This window comes from Prionailurus viverrinus, chromosome A2 (genome assembly GCF_022837055.1).
Source record: "Prionailurus viverrinus isolate Anna chromosome A2, UM_Priviv_1.0, whole genome shotgun sequence".
Lineage (NCBI taxonomy): Eukaryota > Metazoa > Chordata > Mammalia > Carnivora > Felidae > Prionailurus > Prionailurus viverrinus.
In genome coordinates, this window is record NC_062562.1 from 102107829 (window position 1) to 102128075 (window position 20247).

The 20247-nt window shown below is 43.9% G+C and overlaps 1 protein-coding gene across 17 annotated transcripts in view; it reads right to left on the minus strand.

The window, feature by feature from the left end:
- Nucleotides 1-28: 28 nt before the first annotated feature.
- Nucleotides 29-20247, minus strand: part of ICA1 (islet cell autoantigen 1) — a 193181-nt gene continuing 172962 nt past the window's right edge. For 13 of the 17 annotated variants that reach the window (XM_047843141.1, XM_047843160.1, XM_047843176.1 and 10 more), the window contains 3 exons: nt 12359-12628; nt 2484-2573; nt 29-294 (listed from right to left, as the gene is read on the minus strand). In XM_047843141.1, the coding sequence (XP_047699097.1) occupies nt 170-294; nt 2484-2573; nt 12359-12628 (485 nt within the window). In that variant the 3' untranslated portion in view covers nt 29-169. Of the gene's footprint in view, nt 295-2483; nt 2574-9782; nt 9829-12358; nt 12629-20247 lie in introns of all 17 variants that reach the window. The other 4 variants (XM_047843113.1, XM_047843235.1, XM_047843123.1 and 1 more) reach the window with 3 other exon arrangements.

Genomic DNA, 20247 nt, shown 5'->3' on the forward strand with positions numbered 1-20247 from the left:
CAAATAAGAGTAAATAATTATACCAATATAAACGGGGCCTCTGACCCTTTCATTTTATTAAAATGGCACGTAAATATGAAAACAGCATACTGATCACTTCATACGTCTGCGTGTCCCCAGGTGTGTGGCCGAGGAGTGGCACGAGGGCTCCCTCCGAGAGGCTGTAGAATCATGCATTGAGCAATTCATGTTCTTTATCGGTTTTCCCAACAGCATCAGGATTTGACAGTGGGTCGAGGTCAGCAAAGAGGCTGAACCAGGCAGTCAGGTCCGAGGAGGCAGCCTTGGCAGGTTCTGGGGAGAGAACAGGCAACATGAATACACGTACCTTCCAAAGCCCCACCTCTGCCATGCTGCATACAGGTGGGTCCAGGCTCGTCTGGAAAAGGGAGGATACTACTCAGACGAATTCTATTACACTCTGTCTCTAAAACTAGCTAGGGGATTCCACATCTCCCTGTTGGCTATGGGAGAAACATTTCTAAACCATGGCCTGAAGCTCAGTGAAGAACAAGCCCAGTGTTAATCCACACCTGCACCCCCATCCCAGCGGATGGCACGGCCCAACAAGTTGCCTAAAACCTCAGATGGTGCTGCTTCAACGCAAGTAGGAAATATCACTGTGATTTCAGAAATCGAATGATGGCTGAGGATGCATGGTGCCTTCCAGTGTCCACTGGAGGAATCTTTTCGAATCTGCTGGGTCAAGGGAAGTATGATGGTCACTCTTTTCAGGCTTAGGGCATCAGGCTGAGAGGAGGGTTTCTCCTTTCTCAGGGTCACTGCCCTCATCCACCATCTCCTGTTAGAGGGAGGAGGCCTTTGACATGCCTCCCTTCCTCCCCCCTCACACCCCTCCCACTTCACCATCTATGGATGCTCCCTTCAGCTGTTCTTTAACTGAATCACCCGCCCTAACTTCCCGAATGCCACAATTACAGAGCCAAATTATTTTCCAGATGAGGAGAGTATTTTCAAAAGAGTGCCTCATGCAAGTGATTTCTACACAAGTTGGGGCCTCTTTATATAAATCATTCCACATGAGGATCGAAGTTCATTGGCTTGGACGACCCAGGCTTTTTTCCCCTTCCCCAACAGGTGGGAGTATCAAAAGCACGAAGAAAACGTCTGACAGGTTATCCTTCTAGCTGAGAGCAACAAGGAATGTGCTTGCCATCTGGCTGAAAGAGTCTCGGAAAATACTGGTGGGACAGGCTGCTACAAGGTTATGCCAGAGGAACAGGACAGTGGTTATGGGCTTATCCTACAGCAACAAGGCCTTTGGTCTTTTCACGAAAATGGCACTGAAATGTTAAGATAAGGTGCCAATCATGGTATAGTTCTGATTCCTGTCTTTTGTTTTTCCCCATAATCTCTCATAGGTATATTACTTTATCATGAGATAATCAACACATCCGTTACAGAGATAAAATGACTACAAGCAATGCTCACTGGCAAGAGGCAAGTTATTGTGTAACATTAATCGATCTCCATGTACAATCAACCTGCAGAACACTTGGCTTAGTTTGATACGATAAACTGAGACCCAAGAGATCTCAATATAGGTTGGCTGGGGAGTGGAGTGGGGAATAATTTTTAAAAAGGGAGTAACCAACCCAACGTTTAGTCATGTAGGAGTCCACACAGCAAACCGTATGGGGCAAGACTGATTTAAAGAGGATTAGCCATCTCGATTCTTGATAGGGAATATCAAGATCTCTTAAAGAGATCTCAAGCAAAAATACACTACATCACTACATCCACTTCTCTTTTCCTCCTAACCTCCCAAAGGTGTAGGGCGGCCTCAGAGGGTAGCTGTGGCCTTGCTAGGAGGAGTCAGGTGACTGTACTTTGGTGCAGCCCTCACCTTCCCTAGACCTCTACTGCCAGAGTTTGGGAAACCAGGTGCAACTGTTTGCACAATACCTACAAGAACATCCTGGGAATGCTTCTGGATGATAAAGACACTCCCTGCAACTTCCTGTGGTTAACACGGAAAGTGGGTGATGACCAAAGGAAGAGAGAGCTGCAAATACAGAGATCTTCAGTCAAGCACAGGTTCTCTTTGGGGACCTGTCTCAGAAAAGAACAGTCCCACAAGCTTGAAAGGCCCTCCTCTGACAGCTAAGTAAACCTGGCTCTTTGTTAGGTGGAGGCAATGGTAGTTTCAGTAAAAGACAGCAAACTTCACTGGCCTTTCCTACCTTGCTGGAACCATTCAACCTTGGGCAGCACACAATCACAAGGGGAGAGGTTATTTGGTTCCTCCTCCTTTGGTTTAATAAGGGGAATTATTAGTTGGGACACTGGGCCAGAATAAAAGAACATAATTCCTAGGATCATGCAAAACTCTCCACCCTTGTAGCCCATGCTTTATACCCTAGGTGCTCAAATAGAAATTAGTAAAGAAAAGACAGAAAATAGTGTTAGGGTAGTTGAAAGGAAGGCAATTGTCATTTCCAGGGAATAAAACACTATATTACCTTTCATTGCAGGGCTGTTGTCATTTGGACTGCTTGCCTGTGGTGCTGGCCATGGAATAGGAGGAGGATTGACATTGTTCTCTGACCAGCCTAATATTCAAAACCAGAGGTTGTTAGGTCGAGGGAAGAACAGGCACACTGCCCTACCAGGCACTGGGCACACACACGGTCTCACCCATAGTGGCCTCCAAAGAAAGGGAAAAGGGTGACAAGACCCTTCTGCCATGTTCTTCATACCTGGGGTATATTTTGTGGGACAGTAGGTATGTGTGTGTGTGTGTGTATATATACACACACACACACACATATATATATAATCATACCTAATTCATAAGTATGGAAAATTAGGGAAAAAATTGGATTTTGAAAAAAAAATTGTGAAATTGTTAACGTTGAAACATTTTTTTTTTTTTTTAGCTCTATGCCCATTTTTCTTCTCAAGTAACATCATTTCATGGTCACACCAAAGATTATCCATAGCATTCCAAGGAAATCAAGTGCCTTGTTTTTCTGTCATAAATGGAGAAAGCTTAAAAAAAAAGTGAACAATAGTAAATATAGTGATATAACTAATAAACTGTGGGTCTTCTCCACTTCATTATGATCCAGCTGATTTATTTTGTATCCAGCTAATCTGAGAAGTTTAGTTAATACAGATAAATAAATGGTAGTCTAGTCCAAGTTTATGAGGGGAAAGAAAGCCCCCTCCCCCAACTTGCTGCCATGTCCTTACAATGGCACTTGGCTTGTGTAACCCAACATTGTAATGCCCCCTGTGCTCTTCCTGCTTCTAATGTGAACTTAACATCCGGCAGTCCTGCTTGGGGAGAGGCACACCTAGTTTCCCTAGATGTTTTGCCATGGCTCACATTTAATTTAGAACTTTACCATATACTCCTTGGCACATCTGCTTTAATTCTTGGTATGTTTAAGTCCTGTCTTCTTAGTGAGAGAAGAAACTCCTTCTTCAATGTGCTCCAAAATACCTAATGCAGCATAGGAAGGTGTTTGTGGACTAAGTCCATTCTTGATTCTCACCATGAAACACAGACCATCAGATGATGTATCACTGTCGGGTCCATCATTGTTAAAATTGTATCCTTTTACTGGGATGCTCTGCTTACAGTGTTTTCTCTGGAAAAGGTTTTGTCTCCTATAAGGCCCTCATAAGACAACATGTTTGGATGGCACAGTTCAGCTGGGGCAGTGAAACAAATTTCTGGAGCAAAAATGATAGCATTTAATGCTGCTTGTTTCCCCTGCCACTAGTCTAAGATGTGTAATAGGAGATGTCATTAGCAACTCTTACTCTGTTTATTAGTTTGCATTTTTGTGTCACCTCCTAGAGTTGTGAGCCTCTTGGAGATAGGACCATGTATTAATCATCTTTACATCCTGTACTGTGCTGCCTGGCACACAATGGCTGTTGAATTAGGATAAACTATTAGAGAATAGTCTTAAACCATAAGAAGTACACTTATAAAGCATTATTTTAAGATACAGCAAAGCAATGCTTGGCATAGTAGATGCTATAATACTCACTGGCTGAATTATTTCATTTTAGGCAAGTGGCATACAGACTTCTCTGAGAAGACTAACCAATGACAAATGAAACAGGAGGCTTTTGACCTATTTATTGGTTCTAAAACAATGCAAACATATAGAGGGTTTTTAAAAGTATTATTATTCATTGGAAAGGTACTTGAATATGTAGTTAACATAATTCATAAGCCATCAAAAGCACCAGATTTTGAGGGAGCTTTCTAGGATAATGGAAATGTTCTAACACTGGACTATAGTGTTAATTGCACAATATAAATTTACCAGAAATCCTTGAACCATTCTTTTACAATGGCTGGTTTTTATGGTATGTAAATTACAGTTCAAAAAAAGCAGTTTTAAAAAATGACCAGTATTCAGTGTAATCCAGGAGTAACACAACCTCCCTAGTTCCTAGATAACTGGCCCATGAGCATTCCTTTTAAACGCAAATCACATAAAACAGTGGCAAATGTGGAAAGTTAAAATCGTGATTCCATAAGTATACCAAATAAAGCTGAAAGAAGTAGAATGTAACTGGGTGACTTTTCCCCTTTTCCCCTACAATCCTCTCCCCAACACCAAATGTACTCAAGACCCACCTGTGCTCAGCAGAGCCCACGGACCCTTCCCAGCAGCCCAGCAAGCCTGGCCTTAACCTCTTAGAGTAGTGGTTCTCAAAGTGTGGTGCCCACACCAGCAGCATGGGTATCACCTGTAAGCTGGCTAGAAATGCAAGTTCCCAGGGCCAACCCTGACCCAGTGAATCAGAATCCCTAGGGGTAGAGCCCAGGAAACTGTTTTAACAACTCCCCAGTGATTCTAAGTGCAAGTTTGGGAAGCACTGTTATAGGCGGTCTCCAAGGAGGCTGCACAAGGGTCACTGTCTCCATCAGGATCAGGTCATCTTGGTTGAGGCCAGAGCCAGACAAAGGGAGAGGCTCTCCTAGGAAACAGAGGGGTCTGTCTCAGAACCCTACTTCCTCAGGTCCTGCAGCTTTAAGCTCTTCAGTTCTGTCAAGCTCTCTGAGTTCAAGGAGATCCACACATTCAGAGAGAACCTGAACCGACCCAGAGCAAAGCCAAATCAGAGGTACAGAAGTCAACCCTCCCTGGTCTCTATATGCTATTCGATACAGTGGGAACTCAATGAGATAATTTTTCGCATTTCAAAAATATGCACGAAAGTCATTTTTTTTAAATGGCTGCAGAGAACACTCAAAAAGAGAGGCAGGTTGGAAGCATTGTATTTTTTAGAGTATAAAATGGAACACATTCCTAAAGGAGGCAGAAATAAATCTACATGTCAAAACCGAGCTCCCCTCACTTTATGTAATGGGCATGTTCCCGAAAAGTTATAAATAAATAAAATGTCTGTATATCAAATCATATTTTAAAAGTACCAGAAATATAAATCATTTTTCAAGCCTATTGGATTATAATGGCATATTCCTTTATAAAGACAATACATGTCTGTTAATTGGATTCATTTGTAACTGTGGGTTTTGGAATATTGCTCACCTAAACACTCATGATCATACAGGCAACATCTAGAATCTATGGATTTGGGGGCTTCTCTGGAGCAGAGGAAACGAAGGACGATGAGTCTGATGACATCCCCTCATTGGAGTCTAAGATGATGGGGACAACATACCTCAGAGTTTTCACAAAGACACAGGCTGTCCCTATTCTCTTGTCCCACAGTGTGGAGCAGAAGCAACAGCCAGTCTGCCAAGTCATATTGTTCCCTCAGAACAGCTATTAAGCAGAAGTCTAACGCACTTATGTGCATGAGGGGGAGAAAATAGTATGGCTGGGACACTGGCTAAAACAGAAAGAAAAGAAAATATAAACTCAGTTGCAATGTCACCCTCACTCATATCACTTTGGGAATTATTTAGGGGAGGGGTGCAATGAGGGTAATTATGGATGGAATGCCAAGCCAGATTTCAAATGTCTTGGCTTCTGTCAGGAAAAAAAAATGCTATTTAAAGAGAACTTCGTGTAGCTAATATTCCTGTAATTGCCATCAACTCTTCTCTAGTTGGTGTTAGCTGGCTGAGGCGTTTTTAACATGAAGGTGTGGCTAGAAAGATGTCTCCCCATCTCAGAGTAATTGTGTCAGGAGAGGGTGGTGAAGGGTGGGGGCCGCAGAGCAAGAGCTGAGAGCTCTGTGAGCAAAATGATTATCCTAGCTCACAGTTCCTTTGATATGTCAACTGTGCTACCCATTTGCAGGAAACACGTATAAAATTTTATTGGAGCAATCCTGCCCCCTTTACTTACATAAGGGAAAATATAAATCAGCCAGAAATAACACTGGCCAGCTAGAGCAGCAAGTGAAGCCAAAATAACACCATCCAGAGGAGCACTTTACCATGAATGTAATTTCACTAGCTGGGAGAGCAGAAGCCCAGGCTGGGTTGATGATCATAGCGTGGGGGGCTCTGGGGTGGGGTTGGCAGGGAAAGGGAAAGTGGGAACACCACAGCCATGGTGGCCAAGCACCACCCAGCCATCCATATTTCCCGTACTGAGCCCCAGTTTCCATCTCTGCAAAGGGTGGGTAAAAATACCTGCCTCATAGGTGGTTGTTGTTGAATAAGATAGGATCTTGTAGGTGAAACGAGAGAGTAGAGAGGCTAGAGAGCAGGCCATCAATAAATCTAAGCTGAATCTGAATTTTAGTCCAGCTCAGCAAGCACGAGGAACAACCCCTGAGATTAGCTGAGGGTTGTTTTCTTTTAATCTAGTGATTCAATGTCTGCTGCTCTCTCCCTCCCTTCTTGTCATCCCTCCATCCACCCAGTCTTTTTTGAACATGTACTGTATTCCAGGCACTCAGCCATGTTCTGGAAATATGATGGTGAGCAACACAAACATGGGCCCTGCCCATAACAACCAAAAGCAAGAGACAGAAAATTAGACCAATCTTAAAATGACATGAGAGAATGGGAATGAGTGAGTATACCGGGTGCAAAGGGAATGGAGGCAGAAACATCTAACCTGGACTGCTGGGAGGAAGAGGAAGTCATGGAAGGCTCTGTGTATGAAATGACATTGAAGCTGAGAACCAGAAGGATGAGAACTTAACCAGCGAAAGCAAGCATCATGGGTGTGTAGGTGGGTGACATGCTCTAAGGAGGAGCGAGAATGCGTACCAGAGCCCAGTGGTGGGTAGAGCCAGGCTCACTCAAGTTCGATATGGCTGGAGTCCAGCTTACTGACATAATACATGTTTCTCCAACAAAACAATGTTGTTAAGTTATGCTAAGTAAAGGTGTGGGAAGTGTAGGCAGCAGTGGGACTGGGGTCAGGTCCTAAAGGACCTTGTAAGCCAACCTGAGGAGTTGAGAAATTATATAAATGATGGATATAAAACTCCAGCAACTTGGCAAGTCACAAGACCTGTGTGGGAATCCCTGATTTCCTCATATACTAAATGGGGGTGGAATAGATGGTCATCAAGGCCCCTTCCATGGATTAAAGGAGGCACTTAAATTCTGCACCTATCCAAGACCTACAGATGCTCCTCAACAAGCTGCTTCTTTGATGGAACAAAAATTCCACTGGCTCATGTTGAAAGTACCCACATTGCATTAAACTCTAACTGCACGCCACGGTCTTCTCCTTCATATCCTTTGAGCCCCAGAAATACGTTATCTGGAACCAGGCTAAGCCAGGAATGGCAAGAGGCGAGCTCAGTTTGAGGAAAGGTGAATTTGAGATAATGCAAAGCTTGGCATTACATTAGCCTTAAATAGAAACCCACCCAGATGGCAATAGCACCTAGGCATGGTATAAAACAAAAGACTATCCAGAAGGAACACAGGGCTGTACATTTGTGAGAATGTGGAACAAAACTCCTAACTTTGGTTTGCAGAATCCTAAATCACAAGATGTCCTGGTGCATTTATTTTGAGCAGATGGTAGTCTTTTCAGTATCAGTGTCTATTTCTAAATTAAATTTGGGATATTGGTGGAGAATGGAGAAGAATGTCAAATGAGGCTTATCAGCCTCACCTCATCTCTACCTTGGGCAACCCCCTCTGGCTAGCTCTCTTTCTACTCACTTTAAGAGGCCTTAGGAAGGCACTATTTTCTCCTCCCTGTATGACACAGGAAATTCCAGCCCCTATTATGCTGGTAACTTCAGAAACTCTTAGAAATCCTACATAAAATTAACTCCTCTTTCAAATGTTCAGCCCAACTTAATCCTAAATGTAAGTTGCTTTGTTTGGCTCTCCCAGAGCTTGAAGTTGAAGTGGGGAGCAGAGGAAAATGCAATTGTTATCTTACTAAATCCCCCTTCCTTTCTGCTCCCCAGAGCACAGGGGAATGGATGAGGAAAGAGGACAAAGAAAGGAGGGAGGGAGGCAGAGGAAGATGGGGAGATAAGGAGGGGAGAAGACAGAAGAGGTGAAGGAGAAGGGAGGAGGGGAGAGTGGGAGGGAAATGCAGCCTGTGGAAGAGCAGAGTTTGCTGCCCCCCAAGCCTGGAGCATTCCTGAAGTTCTCATGACACTCTGACCCTGAGGATGCAGCCCCACTTGGACCTCACAGAGAACCAGGACAGCGGTGGTTGAGACTGAGCAGGAATGCGCTTCAGGGAAGATGTGGGTGGCTGCTAGCACAGGCGAAGATTCTATAGACAATCTCGATTTCAAATATTCTATTCTGGAACATCATCTGATTTTTGTGGTTGACAGGGACCCTGCCTCCCCACATGCACATTCCTCCTTCATGGCAACCACCTGCCCTTGGTCTGTGTGTGTGTCCAGGAAACCCAGGGCCAGGCTAATCATATTATAAGTCCTGCTCCTCTGGAAGCATCCACAGAGAGGCCTGAAGGAACCCACTGAGGAGTCACATTTGCCATCAAAGACTTGGTACAGAGAGGCAGCCAGAAGGGAAAGGTGAAAGGCACAGACTCTGGAGGCAGATGGCTCAGGTTCACTATCTCTCTCTCTCCTATCAGATGTATGATCTCAGGCAAATTACGTAGCTGCTCTGTTCCTCAGTTTCCTGGGCTCTATGATGGAGATGATGATAGTACCTGACTAGGAAGGGTGTGGTGAGGATTAGGTTACCTCAACTCTCTACCACTGCTTCTTTCACTAAGCCAACATGCCAATGGGCCTTTGTACTCCATGTTGTGTTTGACTTTTCAGTTGTTTATTTAATTTGGGTTTTGAGATGATCTGGATAATCAGGGGAAGCAGTTCCAATACGAGGTGTCAGAAGTTTAACAGTTACTTAGATGCTTTTGCAATTCATGTATATAGATGCATTTTCTAGACGATGGACGTAATAAAAAAAAACCTACAGCCAATATTCATCTTTTCCTCTTTTTTAGGGTGAAAGTCCTCATAAAAGCATAGACTGTGGTTGTAACTGGATTACATGATCAATCATCAAAGCAGGGGGGCTGTTCTTTATTTGTACCACATCTGTTTTGAAGGTTCCTTGAATTCAGGCAGCACCAGTGGTGGAATTCTGGGAGTACCTGCTGGGAGTCCATAGGTGTGAGAGAGGCTGAATGAGCTTCCTCTTTCAAACACTTAGGTTCCACTTTTTTTTTTTTTCTGTCATTTTAAGTTCTGTAGACATTCAATTGATGGCTGTTGGCATGCAAAGGCAACAGGATAACTCAGAGGTTACAAAACAACTCCTTTAACATTGGTCTTCATAGAACACCAGCAGAGAAAAGGAAACTTTTAGCAGCCAGGATGATCCCTTTAAATGGTAAATCAGATCATACCCATTGTTGGTCCAAGATGCTGTGATGGTTCCCAATTTCACTTGGGCTAAAAAAAAAAAAGGCCCAGGTTGTTCCAAAGGCTAGGACGCCCTTTGTGGCCTAGCTTCTGCCTCCCTGCCTCACTCAGACCACAGTGCTCTTCCTGCAGACCCTTGGGCATGCCAGGGGTGTCCTCCCTTGGGCAATGGCACATGGGTTCCCTCTGTCTGCATCTCCACATGGCCGATTGTCTCATCTCCTGCAAATCTGCTCAGATCTCATCTTAATAAGAATCCTATTTAGTTCTACAGCCTGACCTACCCTGCTCTCCACCTAACAGTCTCTATCCCCTGGTTCTAGGTTTCCTTTTCCTCATCATACCAATCACTTTCTAACCCACTATGTGATTTTTCTTTATTATGTTTATTGTTCATTACCTCTTCTTCATTAGAATGTTAGTTCCAGGAAGGCAGAAGCCTTGTCTGTTATGTTTTCAGATGAATCCCCAGTGCCTGGCACCCAGAAGGACCCAATCAATCTCTGTTGAATGAGAAACTTGCTAAGAAGCTAGTAGGGTGGCAACATCAAGTTAGATTTTGCTTGCTTGAGAAATAATGGCCTGCCTTGGTAGTAGTACCTCTCTACCAGTATAAGAAGACCTCTTTCCAAAATGAGCTTGCATTTTTCACTGTCAGAACACCTCCCTCCTTTTTTTTAATTTAATTTTTTGAGAGAAACAGAGACAGTGTGAGTGGGGGAATGGCAGAGAGAGGGAGAAAGACACTCCCAAGCAGGCTCCACGCTGCCAGGGCAGAGTCCAACACGGGGCTCGATCCCACAAAACTGTGAGATCATGACCCGAGACAAAACCAAGAGTCAGACACTCAAATGACTGAGCCATGCAGGTGCCCCAGAACACCTCCCTTCTTAGACCCAAGTGTGCTTTTGTGCTGTTTCCTTGGACTTGGGACAAGGCTAAAGTGCCAAGTCCATGGCCACTGCTCTGGTCGTAGCTCTCAGGCATAGTTCCAGGGCTGTGGCCCCTGAGCTGAGATCTTCTCACTCTGCCTACTCAGGAAAAAGGCATGGAGCTCTGACTTCTCAGCTGTCATTGGGGGCCACTCACAAGTGAATGACACTCAGCCACCCCAGCTAAGTGAGAGCACTGCCACCACCATTCCTCTGGGCATCAGGGGCCCTAGTGTCTCCACAGCTGGGGGCCCGAATCGGGTTCATCCTGCAGCACAGCTGGAGAGTCTCCAGAAGCCCCAAGATCTGAGAGGTAGATCCTGGCTCTGGGCTTCCAGCTCTCCCACAGCTTGTTGGCACCTCCCCCGCAGGTGGGTGGGGGTGAAACTCAAGTCACTGGTGCTCATCTGGGGCTCCAGCAAAAGAGATGGCGAAACCCAGAGGTGAAACTCAGGGTGTAGTATTTTTGGATTCCATGTATCTCTCCTATCTCTAACTCTGTTACTGAAAAAAAAAAAAAAAAAAAAAAATGACATGGCTACAAAATGAGACTCCCAGAAGAAGATAAAAGGAATCATGTATTTCATTTAAAAAAAAAAAAAAAAAAAGAGGGAACACCTTTTTTTGGTCTTGCCCACCAACTCTTGCTGTGTCCATGATCTCATCTCCAAAGACCTGAGGTTTTTTTTAATAGCTCATAATTACTTAATCATTCCAGTTCTGCTGTTTGTTCTCAGCTTTAAATGCCAGATAAACACTTATTAAGGAGATAGCCTAAATTCATGGAAAAACCAAAACAACTTGAGAACTTCTTAATAGTGATTCCTGTCTTACAATTAAAGCGACTTGAAAGGAGGAAAACGGTGTCGAAATACTAGAAAATAGTCTCCTTCCCAAGGTCTGTTTAGAAACTCAAACTTTAAAATTTCAATTTCAATCTGAATTTAATTTTGCCCTCTAAATCAACGCGCTCCTCATGCTGGCAGTTCTCAACCAGTGTGCTGCCCTGCACCCTGACCAATGTTGCCAGCCACAGATGATCAGTGTGGAAACTGTATTTTGTCTGTGGCCAAGGCACATGGGGCTGCTGAGCCCCATGGTTTAGGCAGAACAGGAGCAGCTGAACTGACAGCATCCTCAGCGTTGCAGTGAGCCAGGATGGAAAGACAGCAAGAAGCAAGATAAAATTCAATGTGCAAAGAGTTAAGAAGCCCAGCGTGGTGTTACTGGGCACCTAGAAAGACGACATGTCTATAGAAATGTGGAGAACTGGCTAGGCAGAATTGGCCAAAGCCAATAGGGTCACAACCGGGAAGATTCTCTAAGGTATGCCCTGCAAAAATCTAAAATGAGAGCAAGACTGTAAGATTGAGAGCCACCTCTCTAACCTGTCATTAAAAGGAAACATGAACATGACGAGAAAATTATGAAAAGCAAGAAAATTATGAGAAGCAACTTATCTTAAAGCTGGGATAGGACTCTGAGATTTCAACTAAAAAGACACTGGATATAAAATAAAACCCAGAAAACATGAAAAAAAGACAAAGAAGGTAGAAAGAGGCTTGTGGATTAAAAATAAAGAACGAGCACACAACAACAAACCCTGTTTCAATCCCCGTGGTACGTACCTTGGAGTGAGGCCTGTAAGTCTTTCATGTTTTGGTCTAAAAGCTGTGAAGGAAGGAATCCTGAGCCTGCCTGGGGTCTGGGGTCTGGCTCTCCGGCGGCCACAGTGGGCACTGGCTCCTTCGGCCGGCCGTCTCCAAACACGGCAGCCCACTCTTTGCTGAACTCACCCTCGTCCAGGGAGGAAGCATTGAAGATCTCACTCAACAGAAGCAGGTCATCTTTGTCAGCACCCTCGGGTTCTAGGGTCCCCGCCACTGGGCCCAGGCAAGCTGATCAAAGTAACAGAGCACAAAACACATCACCACCCAGGGCCCAAGCTTTTGGGAGCAAATACAGGGGGTGGCTGGGATGGAGCACACTGGGTGATGGCTACATTTAAGAAAAAGTTTATCAAACCATAAATGATTTTCATCATAGTCTCTCTTAAATTCCAGAATTCAATTTCTAGTCCCACTGTCACTCATACCCTTTCCTCCAAAGCAAGTCCAGTTTCTGGGCATCAGTAGGATTTCCATTAAAAACTCTAGGGTTTTGTTCTTTTCTTAATATAAAAGCAAATTTACCACCAAAACATTTCTCAGACAGGAAACAAAGCCAGGATTGAAGGCATGTGGGAGGTTTTCATTCCTTGTTTGTATAGCTTCCCAAATCTTTTCACACAACAAGCCCACAGCCACCACACCCTGCAGGAGTCTGCCCTGTCATCCACAATGGGGAGAGGACACTTGCCACGCCTTGGGCAGGAACAGAGGATGTCAGGAAGTCCAACAATGACCAAGGAAGGCCTCTTGCTTCCTTTCTCCTTTGCTGCAACTAAATGCAACCCACCTCGAGGCTTTGCCAGAGCAGAGGAAAGGTGGGTCTGGTTTGCCTGAGGGCAGCAGTGAAAGAATGACAGGAAAAAGGCAAATTATGGAACCACCTAGAGAAGTCCAGAGACACAGTCCCTGGAGGGTTGGAATGAGAACCAGACCAGAGGGTAAGCCCCAAGGCCATTCTTTACTTGCTGTGTGATTACAGCAAGACCCTTAGCTCTTCTGGGTCTCTTGTTTTTTTCACCTGTAAAATGATAATATTAATAATGCCCACCTCAAAGCATTATCAGGAAGATGAAAGGAAATATACCTTTAAATCTCATTGCTTGTCCACAAGGGAGACTTTAAAGAAGAGATTCATTCTCATAATATGAACACTGACAAAACACTTAACAGGGAATACAAATAGAACGGGGGCATCACTAGCCAGAAATCCTAGACCTTTCACTGGGTTTTCTACATATTTTGAACACCAAAGACTGATGGTCTTACTAACTGTGGCTTTGCTGTGGTACCTAGTTGCCACATGGGAACTGGAAACGTAAGTCACGAAGAGAAGGAATAATCGTGATTTGTATTTTCTGAGCTATACTGCAATTCTGATACTGTCATATTAAGTAAGATTAACAGGTTTTCCTCAAATATATGAGACAATTAGCAAGTGAAGGCTTTTAAAAAAAATACATAAAGCTTATCTGTCAGCTTAACTGGATCTACTTTCAACCACACTTTATATAAAGGTGTTCTGACTGAGAGGACTTCTGATGTGCTAAGCAGACTGGCTATAAATCCAGGAAGGGAGGAGTCCAGTCACTCTCTTATCACTGTGGTTTAAAAATAGTAGCAAAATATGGCTTTAATTGGACAACTGTCTAAGTATTCTTATTGTTTGTGTTACCACAGAAATTTGCACAGGACGTAGCTTGTAGGTGGGTGGTGAGAAGACAAGGGAAATGGCATTTTAGTAAATAGGCTTGCGAGACAGTTCTTTAGAAGGAGGGTGGGCAGCCAGGACCCACCTTGACCTGTGCATGGTGGAAAGGCAGGTGGGTAGGGTAGGACAGCCCATATTTGTGAATGCAGGCAGAAAGCATGGCTGTGTCCATTAACATACACCTCGCTAGGCATCCTCCCTCCTTTCGGCTCTCAATCTCGCTTCATGTCAACTCTTTTTACATATATTAACTTCACAAATCTCCATACATTCTACTTTCATTTGGGACTGGAATATCCAAACCTTTTCTCCTGGTTTACTTTCTGGCCTGACTGAAACCAGCTGATTGCGGAACCAAATCTGTTTTACTAGAACCAATTCAAATCAAAGAGTAGACTCTAGAGGAAGGGATGACTTTAGACAAGCACTGCAAGTTATGCGTATTCTTCCTGAAGTCACTTTACAGCCCTCTGCTAAGTCAAACCCTGACTACTCTTTGATTTGAATTAACATCATCAATTTATTTGAATTGACATTTGATTTGACATCATCAAGATGTCAACCCAGGGAAGATCATGACTAACATTAGCAACAATAAATAATAAATGTTAAGCCTTCCAAAAAATAACCAGAAACTGGGGAAGCTTCATCTTTAACTATTTAGGTTGTGTGTGACAGTTTTGAGTGGACTTCTGTGGGTTTTGTTAACTTGGCATCCCTTCCCTCTTCCTCTTCAGTTTTCCCTTTCTGGAAACACCTTCTCCACCAGATCCTGGTGAATACTACATAAAGTGCCTCACCACCCCTCATCTAGACCGGCCAGAGTCCTTCATTTCTCAGGCCATGGAGACTGGCTCAGGGATGAGCACATGCCAGAGGCTTCGCTGAGTTTGGTGTATGGAAGGGGGAAGGAGGAGGGTGTCTTTCTCAGACTCCACGTTCTAAAGATACAGTTTTGAGGCTCCCAGGAATGAGAGAGCCGGACATAGAACAACACAATATCAAGAGTTGAAAACAGAATATTGACAACACTGTCTAAGCTCTGCATCCAGTCTCACTTGAGGCCAGTCCACCACTGTATGTCCTCAGTTACATGGACCAATACCCAATATGTTCTTTTCTTTTTAATTTTAAAGTTAAACTACTTAGAGAAGGGCTTCTATTACTTCCAACCAAAAGATTCCTCACCAATATTGTATCCTGTCAAATTCAACTTCACTGACAATAATGAGAAAAGGACCCATGGCAAGGATGATATTGTCTAGAGCTATTTCTTAGCAGAAATTTACTTGGAGATCTACCACTGAATTTGGGCTATTAGTGTCCTGGTTATTTAACAGTTAAAGTGGGCTGCACAATGGACATTTCTCTAAGAGAACTTATTACTTCACTAAAAGCAATGAAACTGGCACTGACTTGAACCAGAAAACAGGGAAACCCAATTACTGCCCTGATAATTAAGATGCTTGAAATTACTATACATAACTCATAAGAAAAACTTAATTACAAGTAGAAAAGGACAGGCTTAGGTCTGTAACCAGACAAGTCAAGACTTGAAAAATAACACTAGCTCTTAAGAATCAAGCTATCATTTTCCTTGGAAATAATTCAGCTCAACTGTGAGAAAATGGGGACACACACAGAGAGATGACAAGCGCTTTGAGAGAAACCCTGGTAAGGGCTGTACAGGCAGAGTCAGGGCTTCCACCCAGGTAGCTGAGCAAGTATCATGCCTGGGTCATGGCACCCATCCTGCTTTTGTCTTCAAGGGTGAACCAAAGTTCTGGAGCTCTCAAGTGCCAACCTCCAGATACAGATACCATTCCAAATCCCCGTCATGCTCTTGTAGGCTCCCGAGTCTCCATGTTCACTCTCACATCCAATAACCCAACCCCAGATGTTACTATAAAAATAGAAGCCAATAGACACAATGAACTCTAGTTCTCACCTCTAGGCCTTCAGCTCTATAATCCTTTATGAATTCCCTTTTTTTTTTTTAAACGTTTATTTTTGAGAGAGAGAGAGAGAGAGAGAGAGAGAGAGAGAGAGAGAGAGAGGCAGAGAGAAAGAGAGAGACACAGAATCCCAAGCAGGCTCTTGGCTCTGAGCTGTCAGCACAGAGCCTGACACGGGGCTCAAACTCATGAATGGTGAAATCATGACCTGAGCTGAAGTGAACGCTTAACTGACTGAGCCACCCAGACGCCCCTCCCTCTTCCTTTTTTTTTTTTTTAACGTTTATTTATTTTTGGGACAGAGAGAGACAGAGCATGAACGGGGGAGGGGCAGAGAGAGAGGGAGACACAGAATCGGAAACAGGCTCCAGGCTCTGAGCCATCATCCCAGAGCCTGACGCGGGGCTCGAACTCACGGACCGCGAGATTGTGACCTGGCTGAAGTCGGACGCTTAACCGACTGCACCACCCAGGCACCCCTCCCTCTTCCTTTTTAACATCAGCCCTAGGTACACTCTCCCCTCCTGCTGGGAGCCTGCTCTGCCCCCACTGGGATTCAGCTCCAGCATCTCTATTCTTTCTCTCTCCTAACCTCAGAAGACATGTGCACATCCCAGCAACAGCCAGTCTCGCGACTGCTGTCTCCTTGGGCACCCCGTCCCATCCCCAATGTTGCTGCTCTGGTTTCTTCTCCCTTCTACCGCCACACACTGTACTTTGTCACTGCTCTTATTTCCGCTACCTGTAGTCAAGTTCCTGCCCCTGCTCCAAACAGCAGTGGCCCTCCTGAAGGTTACCAGTGAGATCTTCATGGCCGATTCAAATCCGTTTCTCTGGCCTCACCCTCTGTGGGACTTTGTCCTGTTGTACAAGCTGGAAATGCTGTCATCTCCTGGGTCTCCATGAAGTGGCTCTCTCAGATGTCCTCCTATCTCCTCAACAATACTATCCCTGCTGCCTCTTCCTATTCTGGTTGCCCTACAGTTTCTTCCTGAGCCATATCTGCCTTCCCTACATTATCTACAGAACATCTTATCTATTCTCATGGTTTCAATCTCACCTGGGAAGACTTTCAAATCTCCATCCACAATTCCAAGTTTTCTTGAACTCTGATGACAAACTCCTGACTCAAGGGTCCCTTGGGGTTTACTACTGGCAAGCCTGCTGACACTCCATAAGAGGCACCCTCCTCGCTGTATACCTTTGTTCAGTGCAGCTGTGAGAGTTTCATTTTCTTATTTTAAAACCTTCAATGGCTCCCTCTGACTCCCGAAGAAAGGAACACTCCTTACAGTGGTATTCAGGACCTCTGCAGTCCAGCTCTAAGGCAGCCCTTCTGGCAACTCATGAGGCCTTCAGAGAAACCTATGCTTTGGCAAAACTCCCTCACATTTGCCATTCCTCAAACATGCTTTCCTGCCTTCCTGTCTGGAAACCTGTTTTCTCCCAGTGAGATGCCTAGAGAGAAGAATCATACTGAACTTAAAGGAACCTTGGAGATTATCCCCATTTAACTCACTTTACAGATGAGGAAAAAGATACCCAGGTCAGATGACCTGCTCAAGGTCATATAATTTATTAGTTACAGATTATCTGTGTGGGGACCCCTGGCTCACAGATCAAGATGTTTTCTCAGTGCAGCACACCGCTTTTCCCTCAGAGCCTGTTAATGATGTCATATATAAATGAATATTCAAGCTTTTGTCAAGTGTTGAGGGTTTCTAAGGTCAGATGGCTCCACCAGCAGCCAGGCAAAGCTCTTGGCTGTAAGCAGCATGGCAGAATGGCAGACCCACGCAGCATGTTTGCCTTGTACTGGCCAGGGGTTCAAAAATAAAATTCCTAGGCCCCTGGGAAAATATTCCCTAGGAAAACTGATTCTGAGCCAATGAGCTCTAACTGATTCTGACCTAGCGAGTTTTCAGAGTGAAAACTGACATACAGAGGAAGCTCTCTTAAGTTCAGATGGAGGGTGGGTGACAGAAAGTAGATGTGGGACACTGGTGACAGCCCACTCAGGTTATATTTTTGAAATCATACTGAGTTTCATGACCTCAGCATGAATTAGGAACCCAGGAGATGGAAATGGAGCTACATAGACCAAAAATGAGAGCACAGCAAAACAAAGAGATAAATGTCACAACAGTTACCTTCATCTGTGTGTGAAACAGGAAGACTCTGCTTCTCTGTTTTTCTCCCTGGTCCCCACTCTCAGCATTATGACTAATGTAAAGGCCGCACATTTGCAATACATATGAAAAACCCCAGCAACCAACACAATCCTCACATCACCTGACAGAGAGTAAGGCGGGGGGAAGTGGGGTGGGAAACCACCGTACAAAAAGTCTAACGAGAAAAGTATTCGTCCTTATAAAAGGCTCCGGTAACAAATTGTACTTGTTTGGAATCCAAGAATACTACTTCTAAAAACTCCCTTGTGGTGAAAAAAGACACAGCTAATAATAATAATAACAGATGGGGAAAAATCCATCTCTACCCACTCTCTGGAATACACGCACACCCCAAACAAAAACAAAAACAAAAACCCCAATCGTGCTAGACCCTGAGTAAGCACTCAAAAAAAGACTTCTTGATGATCCCCAGTCCTGGTCCTCCATTTTAACATTAGATCTTAACAAGCAAGTAATCTTACTGAAAAACTTGACACCCGGGGCAGGAGGAAATCTATACAGAACACTACTGACTACAGGGTGATCAAGTAAGAACAGGAGAGTGTTTGGTTTTAAAAGTGCACCATTATTTTATGAAAGGACCAATGTCAGCTGTTCATCCTAGGATGCTGAGGGAGACAGGGAGAAGAAAAAGTTTATGAAAAAAGATAACAAGCTTAGTCTTTGCCACACTGAGTGTGAGGAAGCAATCAGGTTCCTAGTCAGCTCTATACAGAGAACAAAAGAGATAGTCCTGAACATCTGGGGAGAAACCAGGCATGGGGCCATAAGCCTGTATTATTGTTACAGGCCAAAGGTCTGCACCCGGACTAAAGGGAGCTACTGAATAAGCTTCTTTGTCGTTCTGATGGTTGGCCAGAATTTAGAGTCACAAGTCTGAAAGTAGTAACCAAGGAAATGGCAGAAGACAAACGTTTTAGTTGCAATGTGTACAATTATAATTTTTTAAAATTTCAGTTAGTCTTGTCCTAGAGAAGGATCTTTTGGATAAATCCAAGTAATGAGATTTAGGTGGGCTAAATTCATCTAGCTATATAGCTAGCTTTATAGCTTCACTTCCTGTTCAGTTATCTGATAGTTCTTTTTCTCAGCCAACTTTGAGGAATACAAACACTCCTGCATGTTACAACTAACTCATGAATTGAGGCTGGGATTGTCACATGTGCTCACAAGGTGATTTCAGAGCCACTTTAAAGTTATTGCAAAATGTCACTCAGTTTTTTTTCACTTAAAAATTTGTATAAACTGGCCAAGTATTGGTTTGCTATTTACATTATCTATTTAGTTGGAGAAAACACATTTCATTACGACACTGAATCGGAGTGATTTTTGGGGGCAACGGCTCCTGGAGAACTGTCTCCTTGTTGTTGTCATAAGTGGTCTGCTTTTTGATAACACTGTACCATGGCGTGGCCATTACTTGTCTAACAGAATTACCACTGGGAGTGAACTGGCCCCCAAGCAGCAGGGCGCTAGAGCTTATAGCCCCCAAGTCCTATAAAGGCAGCCATCCCTGGATTAAGCTCTTTTTATTTCTTGATTGCTTAATGTCTTGCATATTATTATCAGTGTTTTAATTCAGGATCTGGGCCTTCTGGCGGTTTTCTGAAGGGCACACATTTTGAAGTCAACTAATTATCCTGTGTTCTTTTCTTCATTCACCACAAGTTCTGTGCACTGACAGAGTATTTCTAGACTTGTGGTCATGTTAATCTTTAAGCTGATGCTGCCCTAGGGGTTGCCAATGCAGAAGAGTCAGATAGTGACAGAGCATGGCTCACGCCTCGTGAAGGGCTTTATGGCCTGGCAGTGATAAAGGGAAAGGAGAGATTATGTGACATTGCATTTAACTGAGACAATCTGTAAATCAACTTTTCTGCCTGAAAACAAATACACATTTTGGGAAAGAATACAGTCACCTCCCTATCATTAGAATTAAGTGAGTGATCAGAAAAAGGGTATGAGCTGCTATTCTATGAAACAAAGACTGTT